We start from the raw sequence: 17,394 nt of genomic DNA, 5'->3' as shown, positions 1-17,394 counted from the left end.
GCATATGAGCTGTACAAATCCCCAAAAGGCAGCAATAGTTTCTCAGGGATCAAACGCAGGCTCTGTAGCTGTCATTCTGAAGCCAGTTATATTGATTGACATATGATTTGCAAAGGTGACGAACGGATGGCGCAGTTACTTCTCCGACGTGTACATTTGGTACATCACCGTGACGACAGCTGCAGCCAAACCAGGGATCAACCAGTTTGTCCACCAACTGTTGAGGAGTGAGGAACAAGAGCTCAGATACAATACATCAGTAAAACCGTCAGCTGAAAGGGTACAAAGGTGATAAAACGCAAATGTCATAGAAAACCAATGTTGGTTCCCCATTAGATCACTGCAACAAATATAAGATATACTTTATTAATCAAGACGGTAATGTGTCATCTGCTATTACCCAACCCCTCTGGTATACACACACAAACAAACAAACATTAGGTTGGAGAAGCTGGAGCAGAGGGCATACATTTCTCAACAAACATGAGGAAGCACATTTGCTTACATAAACACAAACAAGCCTCTGAAGCATCCATTACTCATGCAGATGCAAACGTGCAAGATTAATTGTAATTTATTTAAAACCAAGACACTGAAAAAAAGCATCAGGGGTGCCTACCTAGAGGTTTCCTTGAGTTGTTCCTGCAAGAAAAGAAAAAAAAAAGTCCACAAATATTTACATGCATGTCTCAGTATCTCTGAGTAGGCCCATCTTTATGATACACTGTAAATGTCAACTACAGGCGTTTTCAAAATAACTCTCGAGTAAGGCAGCGAGTAAGGCAGCGAGTAAGGCAGCTTAGTGTGTGTGCTGGAATATGAGTAGCGTAAATTGTCACATTTGAGATACAGTTGCCTGATATCCACATGAATTCGTTTTACTTACTGAAGGTTTGTCAATCTTCAGTCGGTCATCCTACACGAGAGAGTGAGGGAGATAGGAGGGGGAGAGTGGGAGGAAAAGAGAAAGGTTGTTTATTATGCTATGAGAGTCGGCAGGTATTCAACAAATATAGGACCAGGTATTCCTTCCCCTTTAGATTACACTAGATGTAAGGCTGAGAACTAAATTATTTCTATCCTCAGCAGCAGAGCAGTCTACCAAAACAAACTAGACAGATTTTTTTGCAATTAAGTGTCACATCAGCCAACTGAAAACAGAATGATTAATTAAACAAATATATCGAATGTAAATGAAGAGTTATCTTGCATACCATTGCCATGATGTAGCCTACACATGTTATGCTGTGAAATCTAACAGGTGTCTATTTTAGCAGAACTATGGGACCACTGAAACTTCCTACATAATATCATGGTCATCTGCATTCAATCAAGATGACATACAGAGAATGAAAGGGTAGCTAGCCAATGTCATTCAATGAAGACAACAGGGCGGAAAACACAATCACAATACCCTACACTGTTGTGTTCAGCCAATCTACTCCACTCACAGTGCCAGACTTGTCATGAGCAGCGCCTCACACCCAATAGGTCACAGGAAGACCAACCAGGTCACCCGTGATACAAGTCAGTATTCATCCATGTCTGAGGACATTGGGGTATGTGGAAACCGGCCACTAGGGGTAAGTGAGCACTCTTACCTTCAAGTAGGTTTCGATTTTGCTAGGGCGTTGAGGACGGTGATGGCGGAGGGGTGTAAGCATCTGCCTCTGATTCCAAAGGTTGCAAGTTTGTATCCAGCAATAGAAATTTGTTTGACATTTTTGTTTTAAGCCTTAAAATTGTGGCGTTAATGCCTACATTTAACCTTAAAAACACTTTGAAAGTTGACGTTTGATAAAAATAAATGAGCGTCTAATTCTGACGTGAGACTGTGAGCTGGTATTGTGCAAGGGCCTGTGCGATCGCTGTCTAATAGTAACTTAATGGTTGTCTGGGTGTTTTGTTTTTATCTGTATTCTAACAATCTAGTCCCACGCTTCCAAAGAGAGATGAATTGTGCCTGCTTGCCCTGCTAACTCTGAAATAAAATACAACCTATAAATTACTTGTTTCTCTGGGATTAATTAAAACAAACTACCAGTTGAATAGAGGACTGGGCATGCCCCCATTCTCATCGACGTGGATGTAGTGGAGCAGGTTGAGAGCTTCAAGTTCCTTGGTGTCCACATCTCCAACAAACTAACATGGTCCAAGCACACCAAGACAATCATGAAGAGGGCGCGACAAAACCTATTCCCCCTCAGGAGACTGAAAAGATCTGCCCGATTCCAGCCTTGCTGAAGCACCCCCAGATCGTCACCGATCCTGCACCAAATTTCACAGCGGGTGCGAGACACTGTGGCTTGTAGGCCTCACACACACTATGAAATTTGGTGGAGGGTCGCTGATGATCTGGTGGTGCTTCAGCAAGGCTGGAATCGGGCAGATTTGTCTTTGTGAAGGACGCATGAATCAAGCCACGTACAACGTTGTCCTGGAAGAAAACTTGCTTCCTTCTGCTCTGACAATGTTCCAACTCTGAATAATTGGTTTTTCCAGCAGGACAATGCTCCATGCCACACAGCCAGGTCAATCAAGGTGTGGATGGAGGTCCACCAGAACAAGACTCTGTCATGGCCAGCCCAATCTCCAGACCTGAACCCCATTGAAAACCTCTGGAATGTGATCAAGATGAAGATGGATGGTCACAAGCCATCAAAACAAAGCCGAGCTGCTTGAATTTTTGCGCCAGGAGTGGCATAAAGTCACCCAACATCAATGTGAAAGACTGATGGAGGGGATGCCAAGACGTATGAAAGCTGTGACTGAAAATCAGGGTTATTCCACTAAATATTGATTTCTGAACTCTTACTAAGTTAAAACATTGGTATTGTGTTGTTTAAAAATGAATATGAACTTATTTTCTTTGCATTATCCAAGATCTTGTTATTTTGACCAGTTGTCATTTTCTGCAAATGCTCTAAATGACAATTTTTTATTTGAGATTTAGGAGAAATGTTGTTAGTAGTTTATAGAATAAAACAAATTTCATTTTACCCAATCACATACCTGTAAATAGTAAAACCAGAGAAACTGAAAATTTTGCAGCAGTCTCTTAATTTTTTCCAGAGCTGTACACTCAGTGGCCAGTTTATTAGGTACACCCATCCAGTACTGGTTTGGACCCCCCTTTCCCTCCAGAACAGCCTGAATTGTTCAGGGCATCGATTCTACAAGTTGTTGGAAACGTTGGTCCATGCTGACGCAAATGGCATCATGCAGTTGCTGCAGATCGGACGGCAGTTCATTCATGCTGCGACCAGCCCATTCCATCTCAATGTTTTTCCACTTCTCTATTGTCCAGCGTTGGTGATCACGTGCCCACTGGAGACGCTTTTTCTTGTCTTTAGCTGATAGGAGTGAAATCAGTCTGCTGCAATAGCCCATCCGTGACAAGGACCGGCAAGTTGTGCATTCCGAGATGCCATTCCGCGCCCTTATTTTCCTGTTTGTATCCTGCCTGTTAGAGTTCACGATTCTTGCCATTCTTCGACCTCTCTTGCTTTTGCCCACAGGACTGGATGTTTTGTTTGTCGCACTATTCTCCGTAAACCCTAGAATGGTGCATGAGAAGTCCAGGAGGGCAGCCGTTTCTGAGATATTGGATCCGGCCCGCCTGGCACCGGACCGCCTGGTACCAACGATAATACCACGCTCAAAGTTGCTTAGGTCACTCATTGTGACATCAAATTTTGGGTGGAATATTGGCTGTATGGTTCATAAAGAAAATAAATAGTAATATTATATAATTTATCTCATGACAATTTGATGAAACCACAAATCTTTCAGGGAAACAATGTTTCCTTTTGCTCATGGGTGTGGGAAGGTGTACCCAGTGGTGTAGTGGAGGGTAAATGTACGTAAAACACGAGCTACGCACCATTTTTATTTTGCTCACGTTTACCCACCTTTAGTGTAAAAATGCATTGAAAAGTTTAGGGGGCGTTACTTTTCTCACCGGGAACAGCAATTAGCGCTTACCCACCTATTTTCTTTACTACTACAACATCACTGTGTATACCCCTTTCTGTCCAATGAGGTAATTTCTGATGATTTATGGGACGGACCCCTTCTGGCTCAAGAGCACCCCCAGAGGCAAAAGTTCTTAAAGCTTATTAAAAAAAGAACATGTGTAAGGTACGGAAGGAGTGCTTACTGGATGCAGTTCTCCAATGACCATGTTGGCAGCCATCTCCCTGGCATCTGATGAGTGTCCGACATCTTCAAAGCTCTCTGTGGCATCGCCGCCGGCCTGCTCTCTCAAGACCTCCTCTCCACCTGGGTGCTGTAATATACATGTCAGAATCATTGCTTTTATGCAATTTAGGCTTATTAAAACGCATTCTAGGTGTCCATTCCCATTGTTTTGCACTAAACCTTGATACTAAGCTGTAGCTATATAGACATCTTCGATCAGTGGTTCTCTGTGTTCAGACTATTCATATGATATATTTGACTGACTAAAACATTACAACTAGCCCATGTCAGCTAAAAAAACATTAGCTGACATGGGCTAGTTGATCTGAACATTTCTGAGAAGTTATAAATAGCTAKGGTATGCAATGACTGACATGACAAGAGGAAAACTGATGATGCGCTACCCAATTTRGAAATTGCACCTAAGGCTGTTACGGTGACCGTATTACCGGCAGTCATGAGTCATGACCGCAGTCAAATTCCAGGTGACCGTTTAGTCACGGTAACTAGGCTTCTCCAAGCTCGGATGCTGCTGATGGTCATTAGTACCAAACTGGCTGACAGACTGGTACTTGGCACTCTATTGTCCCTCTAATATRAATGCAAATGTATTCGAAAAATCTAACCAAACACTTCATGAGAGCCCATGATGTTGCGCAACTTTTCTATAGGCTATGCAACTGTGTGAGAGAACAGAATTTTGATGGCCTCTATTAAAAAGAGGATTCCATCAGCTTTCTATAGGCTAGGCCTATTATATTTGTTATCAACTTTCCTAATATTAAGCACATTGCATCAACTTACAACAGGAGTATAGCCCACCAGGCTGGCATGAAAATGAACCAAATCAAAACTAAATTTCACACATTATTTAGTATATGTAAAGACAACATTAAATAAAAAATGATCTGATGGGTGACAATATTAGCCCATCACTTGTGAATGATGCACACCTCATGTAGCCTAGCCCTATATGTTTTGATAAGGTTTGTATCATAACTAAAATGGCCAAACAACTTACAACCAGTGTAGAGTCTAACTGGTATACATAGGCAGCGCGTGAGTTAAGTTTGGGGAAGATCATTTGCACCATAAAAATGCACCTTTATAATAATTCATTCAATACATGAATCACATTTGTGGCCACTTTTCAGAACAGTCACACGTATAGCTTACTGCGATGTGTGCATTGCTGAGCTTATAATGTGAAGAAATAGCCTAATAGTTTATCAACATTTTAAGCTAAATGTTCTGATCTGTTTCAWCAGCCTCATTGCTTTTAGAAAGTTTTTTTTTATGAGTGGTTGTATTCATTTGGGATCTATAGCATCCCACAACTGTCCCAGTGTATGTTTGGAATATTTATTGACCAATAGAATAGGTCAAGTTTGGTACTATGGGGGATAGTAGATTGACATAGGCTAGTGGTTTTGCTGTTTATTAGGCCTACTCATCTTGTTGGCTGACGAAAAGTAGGCTAAATGTGGACAGTTCTTCTAACATCTTCAATATGCGCCTCGGAATTCGATAAGAGGGACGCGTGCAGTTGCGTCCACGATGTGTCTGTCTTCACTTGTAGCCTACTTAGCTGATATGCCTGTGAAAAGGACCCCATCAAGTGACGGGCATTGGCTAATAGAAATTGAGAATTCTGAGAAAGCCATGTGAGCGAGCTTCTTCAGAGCTCGGCAGCCGGGAGAGGAGAATTATAATTATTATATTCAGCTCAAGGGCACAACGGCAACTTTGGCTGCAAAAGGCAGGCATTATGGCCACACAAGGGGAATGCCGCTGGAAAATTCAAGGCCGGGTGAGAATATTATCAAATGCTTGTCAAAATTGTGAATGAGAGACTGATGAAGTGTGCGCAGCTTGCACAAGAAACAAAACAGAGCTATTTTATTCAGCTATGTTCAATTGTATTCTACATTCTACTACAAATAATGCCACGGAATTCTAAGCAAATCTTGTCTGCTTAATGAACTAGTGTAGCCCACAGCCATAATGGCAAAGCCATATCAGGGCCTAACACAGTCCTTCTCAAATAGTGGGGCGCGCCCCCCTGAGGGCTGTCTCTTATACACATCTAGATGTGTATAAGAGACAGGAACAATACAGCTCAAATAGTGGGGCGCGCCCCCCTGGGGGGGCTCGGAGCGATTGCAGGGGGGACGCGTGTGACATGCTTTTTTTTTGCCGCAGGGAGTAGTTTTTTTTTGCACCGAACAAGAGCACACAGCAGGAGATATGAAGTGCAGATAACAAGCTCTTAAGAGACACCATGGAAAAATATTTAACAGGGATGAAAAGAAAGGCGGAGAGAGACGGAGATAATGAGACAAACGTAAGTCTCACGAAAGCTAAGACGAGGAAATATGACGACGCGTATGTAGCGCTTGGCTTCACTGTGACTACAGTGGGAGACGAGAAAAGACCGGTATGTTTACTGTGTCTAAAAATGTTGGCAGCGGACAGCATGAAGCCAAATAAATGAAGGCGTCACTTAAAGACATTACACCCCAATCACGCTGATAAGCCGCTTGAGTTTTTTTCAGCGAAAACGTGCCGAATATTGCCAACAATCGTCCCGCTTTGCAAAACGTTCTCATTGTAACCATTAATCCTGACTTCATTTTGATTTTTTTTAAATCAGCACAAATTGTTTTATTCATTTTTGTTTTATAAGTTAGTGTTTCATATATTGTGCTCCTGAGTTAATGTTGCTGATCAATTTGAATTTATTATTATTTATTGATTATATTTTATTTTATTTTTCAGTATCTAATGGTCAAAAAATGTTTACAGTTTAAATAAGGCATGAATTTTAGAAAAGTATTTTCTATTACTGACTAAAAAATTATGTTAATAAAGTTATTCWTTGTTGTAAGTTGATCTATATTTCTTTCTTTTTTTGTTTTCTTTAATGTTAATAAGGATACAATTTTATGCAGAGGTGTACCTATAACAATTTTATAGACAAATTATACTATTTACAGTAGCGGCGGAGAGTTGGGGGGCGCGCGAAATGTTTACTTCTTCCTAGGGGGGGGCGTAACAGAAAATAATTGAGAAGCACTGGCCTAACATAAGGACAACTCAAAGTATGCTATTCTGTTCTTCTAAAATAGACTATTTTCTTTAGACACTTCTAAAATAAATAATGGATTTATTGTGATGTGTAGGCTATATTAAATGGATTTGACTTTTTAAAACGAAGATGTTCCAAAAGGTCTGCATCAGTGGCTTGTAGGCTGTGTTTGGAAGCCAGGAGATGCTAAATGTGTTTGTTAATTAATGTTCAATTACTGTGAGACCGGCAGTTATTTGCTTGACAATCACCGGCTGACAAAAGTTCATGACTGCCACAGCCCTAACTGCACCTTGTGTACTCTACTAATACAACTTTCAAGAGTAAGTTGAAAGCCAGACAGTTCCTTAAAACCTGTTTTTTTTMGGGGGGGGGGGGCACAGTTTGGGAACCACTGGACTAGGGTGTCCACAACATGAGGTAAATCTGTAATTTTAGTATCCAAGTTTAAAATCATTTAAATCCTCTTTCAGCAAAACCTGCTAGTTACACACGTTATTCTAGACACATAATATAACATTATAGAAACTTGTGAAAAGGTCTTGAACACACACCTATATTTGGAGACTGTACACAACAGGTTGAAACCAATGGAACAATAAGAATTGACATGCTTGACCTATTGAGTGTTATTTGCATAAATAAGAAATCCCCAAATTTCCCTATAAACTCATGTAAGGTAGCCTCGTGAAAACCCAACTGAATGCTATTATTTACCCTACTCAAATTGAACAATGTAGAATAGTACTTCTTTGCTCTTCACTACTCTGCTTCCAATCCCAGAAACAAACACGCACACTATATTTTAGGGGAACCCAGGGTCAGCAACAGCGTAGCTCTGGAGAAGTTAAGGGTAAAACAGTAGTGGATATGTACTGAAACCAGAAGCCTTCCAATTGTCAGTTCAGTTCCCACTCTTCATCACCCAAACCGGGACTTTAACCAGCGACCTTCCTTCCTCACCTTCTGAGCTACTTACCCTGTACTATCTGATCCAAAGATTAAATTCATCTGTAACCAGGACAATGTGTGAACTCAGATGGGAATTGTGACTTGCCAGCTGTTGGGGATATTCAGTGTCCTCGATTGAACCCAGTCTTTCAAAGGACGGATCAGATAGCTTGCTGACTGCTTTACTTGTCTAATTTTGATACTATTTTATCTGCCCTTATCTTATTGTCCATAGGCTACATTGTAATAACAATAAACTAGGCCTATCCAAAGTGCAAAGAAACCCAGGAGAGAAAACGACATTGATGATGGTTATGATCACTCATTTTTAGGGATGGGAATTGCCAGGGATCTCACAATACGATGTTATCACGATACTTAGGTGCCGATATGATATGTATTGCTATTAGGGATGGGCATGAACAATCGAACTGACGTCAAAACTCGATCATTAACCAGAGATCATATTTTTTTCAAATACTAAAAAACTATTTGGTCTAAATGTTGACTTGAAGACAACGTTAATTTGCTTTAACTCTATCGTTCCATTTATACATGTGCATTGCAGGACACAACTAAAAAGAAACAAAGCCAAGCATCACAGTTCTGCACCATAAATTCCCTTRTCCCTCTGTGGCTCACTCAATTGTGTAAACATAGAATCGGTTCCACACTAAAAATACGCAAAAATATTACTTAAAGCCTAGGCCTATTCACCAAACAGATGTCATGGCCATAATTCATCCCCATGCAGTGTTCAATGTGAAATTGTTCATACATTTTTTTAAATTCCAAAAGAACATGCAGAATAAACTCAAACGTCTGGTTATCGAAAACAAGAAATTTTGGTTTGTAACTCTGAAAAATATATTATGTAGCAAAATGAAAGTAGTGACTCAGAGCTACAAAATGGTATATCATACACTGCATTTGAGGAACAATGGGAAAGTAACTCTGCTTTGAAAGTTGATTAACTTGTAAACTCACTTTTGAGAAAAATGGCATTTGTGTTTTGGAGAGAGCTCTTCTTTGTCTACACCCATTCAGCATTGTTCACACCCTCTTAAGCTTTAGCCCCACCCATCTCGTTTCGTTCTCGGCGCGTTCAGAGTAGACGTRGCCGATTTGCCGATAAAAAWAAAAWAAAAAAATGTACACCTTTATTTAACTAGGCAAGTCAGTTAAGAACACATTCTTATTTTCCATGACGGCCTAGGAACGAGGCAGAACGACAGATTTTTAACCTTCCAATCTTGCATTGATTACATTGCACTCCACGAGGAGCCTGCCTGTTAGCGACTGCAGTAAGCTAAGGTAAGTTGCTAGCATTAAACTTATCTTATAAAAAAACAATCAATCAATGACTGTCATTGCTCCAATGTGTWCTTAACCATAAACATCAATGCCTTTCTTAAAATCAATACACAAGTATATATTTTTAAACCTGCATATTTAGCTAAAAGAAATCCAGGTTAGCAGGCAATATTAACCAGGTGAAATTGTGTCATTTCTCTTGCGTTCATTGCACGCAGAGTCAGGGTATATGCAACAGTTTGGGCCGCCTGGCTCTTTGCGAACTAATTTGCCAGAAACTTTACGTAATTATGACATAACATTGAAGGTTGTGCAATGTAACAGGAATATTTAGACTCATGGAATGCCACCGTTAGATAAAATACGGAACGGAATAAACGTTTTGTTTTCGAGGTGATAGTTTCCGGATTAGTCAAAGGTATATGGTTTAGAGAGAAATAGTCGACGCGTTATAATTCCTGTAATAACTTGCGGCTGAACTTGAAAGGGGTTCCTTCGTTATTTTACCGTTCATGTCTTCCATAGAAAATGTCTTGATCTACTTCAAATAAGGTCTGTGTTTCGTGCAGGCTTAAACCGCCTCGATGTTTTGATACCTGTGTAAATCTCACTAGGATAAGGTAACGTTGGTCAACATATTTTCATAAATCCACTCTACAATTTTTTTTATCTTCGCTTATATTGAGCCAATATTGATCAGAGTTACCTTGTCCTATGGATATCTACACAGTTATAAAATTGGCACGGTGATGTAAGCCTACAGAAACACAGACCTTATTTTAAGTGAATCTAAAAATATCCTATGGAATAAATTAAGGAACCGCTTTTCAGATTTTGTCATGGGAATTATGACTCGCACTTTGGTTGTCAATTCTTACCATGCCCATTATTAAAATAGGATTTCCTGCATATAGAAATTAAGGTTTTTGATTTCAACATTCATCACAGGTAACTTAAACTCTATTTTTATTCAAACAGTTGAGAGTATTTGTCTCCTAAGCAGACTCTTCAGTATCATTGTCACTTCAGAGCTGTGTGCATTTATGTATTATATTAAGTTAAAATAAGTGTTCATTGTTCATTCAGTATTGTTGCAAATGTCATTATTACAAAAATGTGTGTGTGTGTATGATATATATATATATTTTTATAATCGTCCGATTAATCGGTATCAGCTTTTTTTGTCCTCCAATAATCGGTATCGGCATTGAAAAATCATAATCGGTCGACCTCTAGTTCAGAGCGCACACTTTACGCTCTGGGCGATGATTTGTTTCCTCTGGATAACATGAAAACAGCCTAACCAGCCCTGCTGGCAACAATTTCATTATGCTTTTTTACTGACCCTGGCCATATTTAACAGATGTTGTACACTTTAGCTTAAGACATGTAGCTAGCTACCTAGGTAAACAACGAACCTAGCTAGGTAAACAACATGTAAGATCAGCACACACACACACACGTTAGGTGGCGGATCGTTAGCTGACGTGTGCTAGTTAAACAACAATGAACAGTGCCAAATCATGTCATTACTACCCTGCATAAATCTGCTGGGAGATGACCAACCAAGTTCAATGTTAGCTAGCTAACATTAGGCTCTACCTAGCAAAGCTAATGGATCGGGGATATGCATAATAACACCATACACGCAACATTAGCTAGGGAGCCAGCCAGCTAATGTTAGCTAGCTAACAGTACACTTTAGCTTAATTCATGTAACTAGCTAGCTTGTTAAACAATGAACCTAGCTAGGTAAACACCATGTAATATCACACACACACATCACAACGCTAGCTAAAGTTAGCTAGGGAGCCAGGCAGCTAACACTAGCTAACAGTACATGTTAGCTAGAGATATGTAGCTAGCTAGGTAAACAATGAACCTAGTCAGGTAACCATGTAATATCACACACATCACGAGCCAGCCAGCTAACGTTAGCTAGTTAAACYACAATGAATAATAACGTTATACAGGTAGCGTTAGCTAGGGAGCCAGCCAGCTAACATTAGCTAGCTAGCTAACAGTACACTTGAGCTTGAAATGAAACCACTTTGTCAAAATTAGTGTAATATCTGAAAATGGAGCTAGCTAGACTATCTTACCCATCCGTATACATCATCATGCATGATGGACGCGTCTCCCCGTTACGGATCCATGCCACAAATACCCTTAGTTTGAAGACGTAATCCGGAAACAGGTGTTTTCTCCATCTCCTTAGCTATCACACTCTAATTCCACTGATTTCAAAACTTGATCCTCCAGAAAGTGGAGAGCAACACTTATGCAGCTACATTTAAAAAAAGCCGCGTTCGACAGGATTAACACAGACTGAGCTCAAACAGACAGAAGCCTRCTATTTGGCAGACCAATCCGAACTCCTCTATCAGCATGTCCAGCCCACTCATTATCTCAGCCAAACATGGCTAGTGGGGAGTTTGCTTACTTTTTCTGTGGTTTACCAACAAGGCTCGTAAATTTAACAATTTTATTCGTATTTACAGATGACATACAAGTTTGTTATTAATGGACATGAAAGTTCACATGTTCCAGAAGGTTTTTCTGATGAAAAAAAACGATTAAAAAAAACATTCAGTCTTGACTTGCGACATACGCCTAGTACATGAAACGGGTTTAGCATTTAGGATTCTTTATCTGTAATGGTTATGATAAATAAGCCATTGTTGCACACGGTGGCATATTGATAAATGCGCAAAAAAAAATCCAGTGCGGGCCGATTACTCCCCCCAAAAAATCATGCAGTCAAAAAAGTTAAAATGCCCATCTCTAATTGCAATTCGACATTTATTGCGATTAGATACTGGGATTTTATTGCGATTCGATGTTCRAAACATATTGCTCACCATATGTCTGCTGCATATGTCTGCTGCCAAGAGAAAACAAGTTTTGATCWGTCATAGAAATAWAAGCGCTGAAAACAAAATAGGTCCTTATTTAAAAAGATGGAGAACAAGCTACGAATGAAAAAATACTGGAGTTTTGATGCAACTAGCGAAAAAATAATATCCCGATATGTATCTGTATCGTTTCCCCCCCCTATCACTACTCACTATAGTACCAACCTGGACCCAGGGGTAGACATAACATAGTAAATGTAAATCTGTGACACTCAGATTAGTATGATCTGGTATGTTACGTTTCGTTTGGTATAGATTAATTTGTGAATGTCCATCATCCATTTCATATGATATGTTACAAATTACAATTCAGATGATACGAATTGCAAATTGTACAATATGTTACAAATTTGCCAGACGTTAAATATATGTTACAAAGTACAATTTGTTAGGTGGCTAACGTTAGCTAGGCTAGGGGTTTGGGGATAAATGGAAGGTTGTGGGTTAAGGTAAGGGTTAGCTAACATGCTAAGTAGTTGCAAAGTAGCTAAAAAGGAGTAGTTGCAAAGTTGCTAATTAGCCTAGCAAAAATTGTTCATGKTATGAAACACGCAACCATTTGGTTGCTAGACAATCGCGTTATATGCTAACCTATCCTCCCCGACCAAACTCTCTAGTTTTTGGCGTAACCCCTGTAAGTCTAAACCCTTAGATCATGGAATTGTTTTAYGATGGTCATAAAATGTATAACTTAGCCACTTGATTTAGAATTTTAGGTATATAATCTTTWTTTTATGAAACATTGAATTTGGCCTTTACTGCTATAGCCCATCGAAACACATCGAATAACATTTATATAAATGGCAAAACAGAAAAGTTTTGTGTCTGTCCTAGATCTGAGAGATATAAGAAGACTAAGATTTTTTTTTTTATACCAATGTTTGGTCACATTACTTTGGCACATTTTACCCACCATGCACATACATTACATAAAAAAAAAAAAATGTACAGCCTGGTACTGGGTTACCTTCAGAGGACTCCCCTGAAGCTTGTGTGTATTGTAGCAGAACAACCAACACTTTTGTGTTCATGGGAGTCTGACCTTTCGATATTGGTGACATATTAGTTTGTAGTTCATATGGGTCAGGTTTTACAAACAATTTGACAACTTTCTTGTCCGGATCCTCTCATGTGTTGAAAAAGGCTGTGGAAAGAGGGGTTTAAACTGCAGCCTAGAGGCCTTCATGGGTCCAAAAATGTGGACCTGGAGCTTTCCCATCCAGACCGATATGCATAAATAAAATGTAAAAAATATATAGAGACCCGTTCCGAACAGACCCAAGGACAACTACACTCGTTCCGTATAGGCCTGGTCGGGGCCAGACTCGGTCCAAGTGAGAGAAGCAGAAAAGTCKAATTTTAAGCTACTTTATTAACCAGAGCTGATAAAGCACGAGGGAGYGGCGGTAGCAGSGGCCGTGCTYTCTGTGTAGGKGACTGAATGTGTGTGCGTGACACAGGAACAAGGAGAAAGAGACAGCAACTAAGCAAGCRAACTCGCACTATAGTAGAATAATAGCTGCCATAGCCATGTCATGTATCATCCAATATGATTACGTAYTACCTGTCTTGACTGTATCAAACCAGGAGAAGCTAGTTAAGTTAGCTAACTAGGCTAATTGAGGCTGRATGCACTTTATTGTCCTACACAGTTACAAACAACTACATTCAAAATATAAAGTAGCAGCCTAGTTGTTGGCTCTTGGTCATTGTAGCCTATCCTTCTCSTTTAACTTTGAATTCCATCTTCCTCCATTGATTAGATATCTCCTAACTTTTGCCCTATACGGAGGCTCTACGACTCTACAACAAGCGACACGCACAATTCATGAAAATCAAAGAGCAGCAGCATAAATTATGCAATTTCTCTCCCTCTCTCTAATGCAGCAGTCACATTCAGATCTGTATGGGTCTTTCCGAACAAGTCAGTAAAAAATAAAAATCACACATACCCGAGACCGTGACAATCATTTCAGATTCGACCCAGACCCGATCAGGTCCCGGATCTGGTCTCAGGTATTGGTGTATCTGTGAAGATCTCTATATTGCAGCCACTACTACAATAAATGGTCACTCTCTAGCATAAACACACAGGGTYCTTTTCAATATTACAAGTTACATCACCATGTCATGCACAGGTGCGTCAATCGACTCTAGTTAATTAACCTTTTGCCTTACGTAACCATACCAAARATAACATAGGCTATCATACTAATTTGACTGATTATGTTTACTGTGTTACGTGTCGTTCTTGAGGCCAGGCTGATAGTTCGGGTAACAAATCAAGCATTTAAGATACTTTTTTTCCCRTCTAAAGTTCGTGCGTCGTTCTCCCTATCCTCACATAATGAAAAGGTATTTATTGACTTCGCACACAATAGTACGAAATGTTGCCATGGATAATTACTTAGAAATACTGACCTGTTGGCTATGGCTATTATGGATAAGCATATATAAAGTAAAATGTGATGGGCTATAACATTGGGGGCGGCAGGTAGCCTAGTGGTTAGCGCGTTTGGACAGTAAACGAAAACTTTCCCCGAGTTGACAAGGTAAAAATCTGTCGTTCTGCCTCTGAACAAGGCAGTTCCCCTGTAGGTCGTCATTGTAAATAAGAATGTGTTCTTAACTGACGTACCTAACCTTAAATAAAGGTTCAAAATGAACAATGCGTGTAGAACAATTTTCTCACCTCCTCCAAAAATGTGGTGACATCGTAGACTTTATGGTTGATTATAATCCATGTACTCTTGAATGAATTTCGTTCCTCGATTTCCGACAATCGGTAGTATTTTACAGCGTGTCTGTCCTCGCCTTTATCCTCCATTTATCTTTTCAATAAATATATCTGAAATGAATGTGAATCCAGAATGTTACAATCTATCAAATGATTCGAAGTAGGAACAGAGTTCYGAGTTTTATTGTAGGTCCTGGTGCGTATCAGGAACCGCCCATGATTGCGGTGATTGGTTATTTTTATATTTATTTTTCATTCGGAGGCTCTCTTATTGGTGTAATCCATGTCAGTCTGTCCCTGAAGAGAAAAACTCATTCATGATGGTGAGTAGGCTAAAGTTCATAAAAGTTCATCTCGAGGATCTATTTCTTACGCAATAAGACAGATAGGTATGCCTTTCTACCTGTGCATTGTGTAGAGCTATTGCATTATTCCCAAACAATTGCTAACAAATAACGAAATGGGGGGGGGGGAAATAAATATATATATATATAACGAAATGGGGGACGTGCATCTCTAACTATTTGTTCTTTGGGCTACTCTATATTCTAATGTAAAACAATAAATAAATACAAAACAGTATACTGTAGGTTTTATGGGCTACAGTAAATGTTATTGATTGATTATACATAGGTTGGATAACCTTGATAATTCTATGATTAAACGCCCACACCAGCAAATCCAATACTTCAAGCTGAAAGATGATGGCCAAAGTTTACCCATGATGTAGCACAACAATTTAAGTCAGTACGTCATCTTTAGTCAAAGTATGATACACTATATACACAAAGGTATGTGGACACCCCTTCAAATGAATGGCTTTGGCAATTTAAGCCACACACGTTGCTGACAGTGTACTAAAGAGCTCAGTGACTTTCAACTTGGCACTGTCATAGGATGCCACCTTTCCAACAAGTCAGTTCGTCAAATATATGTCCTGTTAGAGCTGCCGGGTCAACTGTAAGTGCTGTTATTGTGAAGTGGAAATGTCTAGGAGCAACAACGGCTCAGCCGCAAAGTGGTAGTCCACACAAGCTCATAGAAAGGGACCGCCAAGTGCTGAAGTGCGTATGTGACATATTTTTTATATTTTATTTTGTTTGTAATTTTATGGGGCCGTCCCTTGTAGAATTTTCTAGGCCTCTTAGGAATTTGCATTTAAAATATTGTATATTAGTACTGCCACTAGGGGGCGATGTGATGTCAAATGGGAGCATTAGTGAGATTGTGAGTTCTTAGAGGTTTCTTCTTCAATCTTGGAGAATATCTACTACTGAACACCACTAACATTTCTCCATCTCATCATTTTATCCTGTTATTTCAGGTATGTACACTACCGTTCAAAAGCTTGTGGTCACTTAGAAATGTCCTTGTTTTTGAAAGAAAAGCTATTTTTTTGTCCATTAAAATAACATCAAATTGATCAGAAATACAGTGTCGACATTGTTAATGTTGTAAATGATTATTGTAGCTGGAAACGGCTTATTTTTTACAGAATATCTATATATATGTGTACAGAGGCCCATTATCAGCAACCATCACTCCTGTGTTCCAATGGCACGTTGTGATAGCTAATCCAAGTTTAMCATTTTAAAAGGCTAATTGATCATTAGAAAACCCTTTTGCAATTATGTTAGCCCAGCTGAAAACTGTTGTTCTGATTAAAGAAGCAACAGAACTGGCCTTCTTTAGACTAGTTGAGTACTTGGAGCATCAACATTTGTGGGTTCGATTACAGGCTCAGAATGGCCAGAAACAAAGAACTATCTTCTGAAACTAGTCAGTCTATTCTTGTTCTGAGAAGTGAAGGCTATTCCATGCGAGAAATTGCCAAGAAACTGAAGATCTCGTGCAACGCTGTGTAGTACTCCCTTCACAGAACAGCGCAAACTGGCTCTAACCAGAATAGAAAGAGGAGTGGGAGYGCCCAGTGCACAACTGAGCAAGAGGAACCATAGAGTGTCTAGTTTGAGAAACAGACGCCTCASAAGTCCTCACCTGGCATCTTCATTAAATAGTACCCACAAAACAACAGGCTATACATTTAGGTGAGGTTTTTTTCTTGCCTGAGTAGCCTCGATTCACTGCCAAAAATACAATTAAACCATCTGTTCAGCGAAATAACAATGTCAAATATAGGTAGCCTAGTCAAAAGATTAACACCCAATCACATTAACCGTTACTCTCTC

At 39.7% G+C, this 17,394-nt stretch overlaps 1 protein-coding gene across 1 annotated transcript; it reads right to left on the bottom strand.

Moving 5' to 3' along the window:
- Nucleotides 1–2: 2 nt before the first annotated feature.
- LOC111973140 (cytochrome b5) lies at nt 3–15,420 on the bottom strand. Its single transcript, XM_024000389.2, has 5 exons — nt 15,161–15,420; nt 4,160–4,288; nt 887–916; nt 620–642; nt 3–217 (listed from the first exon to the last, which is right to left on the bottom strand). The coding sequence occupies exons 1-5, from the start codon at nt 15,293–15,295 to the stop codon at nt 136–138; spliced, it is 399 nt and encodes a 132-aa protein (XP_023856157.1). The 5' UTR covers nt 15,296–15,420; the 3' UTR covers nt 3–135.
- Between the last annotated feature and the right edge of the window lie 1,974 nt (nt 15,421–17,394).

This window comes from Salvelinus sp. IW2-2015, linkage group LG14, assembly GCF_002910315.2.
Source record: "Salvelinus sp. IW2-2015 linkage group LG14, ASM291031v2, whole genome shotgun sequence".
NCBI lineage: Eukaryota > Metazoa > Chordata > Actinopteri > Salmoniformes > Salmonidae > Salvelinus > Salvelinus sp. IW2-2015.
The sequence above is the reverse complement of the archived record's forward strand: the minus strand, read 5'-3'. Positions and strand labels throughout refer to the sequence as shown.

Excerpts from the sequence above, each read along its gene's own strand:
- LOC111973140 (XM_024000389.2), bottom strand. The coding sequence starts at position 15,295 with ATGGAGGATAAAGGCGAGGACAGACACGCTGTAAAATACTACCGATTG. Across the intron at positions 4,289-15,160 it reads TCACCACATTTTTGGAGGAG|CACCCAGGTGGAGAGGAGGT; the intron begins GTGAGAAAATTG and ends TGTATATTACAG. Across the intron at positions 643-886 it reads TGAAGATTGACAAACCTTCA|GAACAACTCAAGGAAACCTC; the intron begins GTAAGTAAAACG and ends CTTTTCTTGCAG.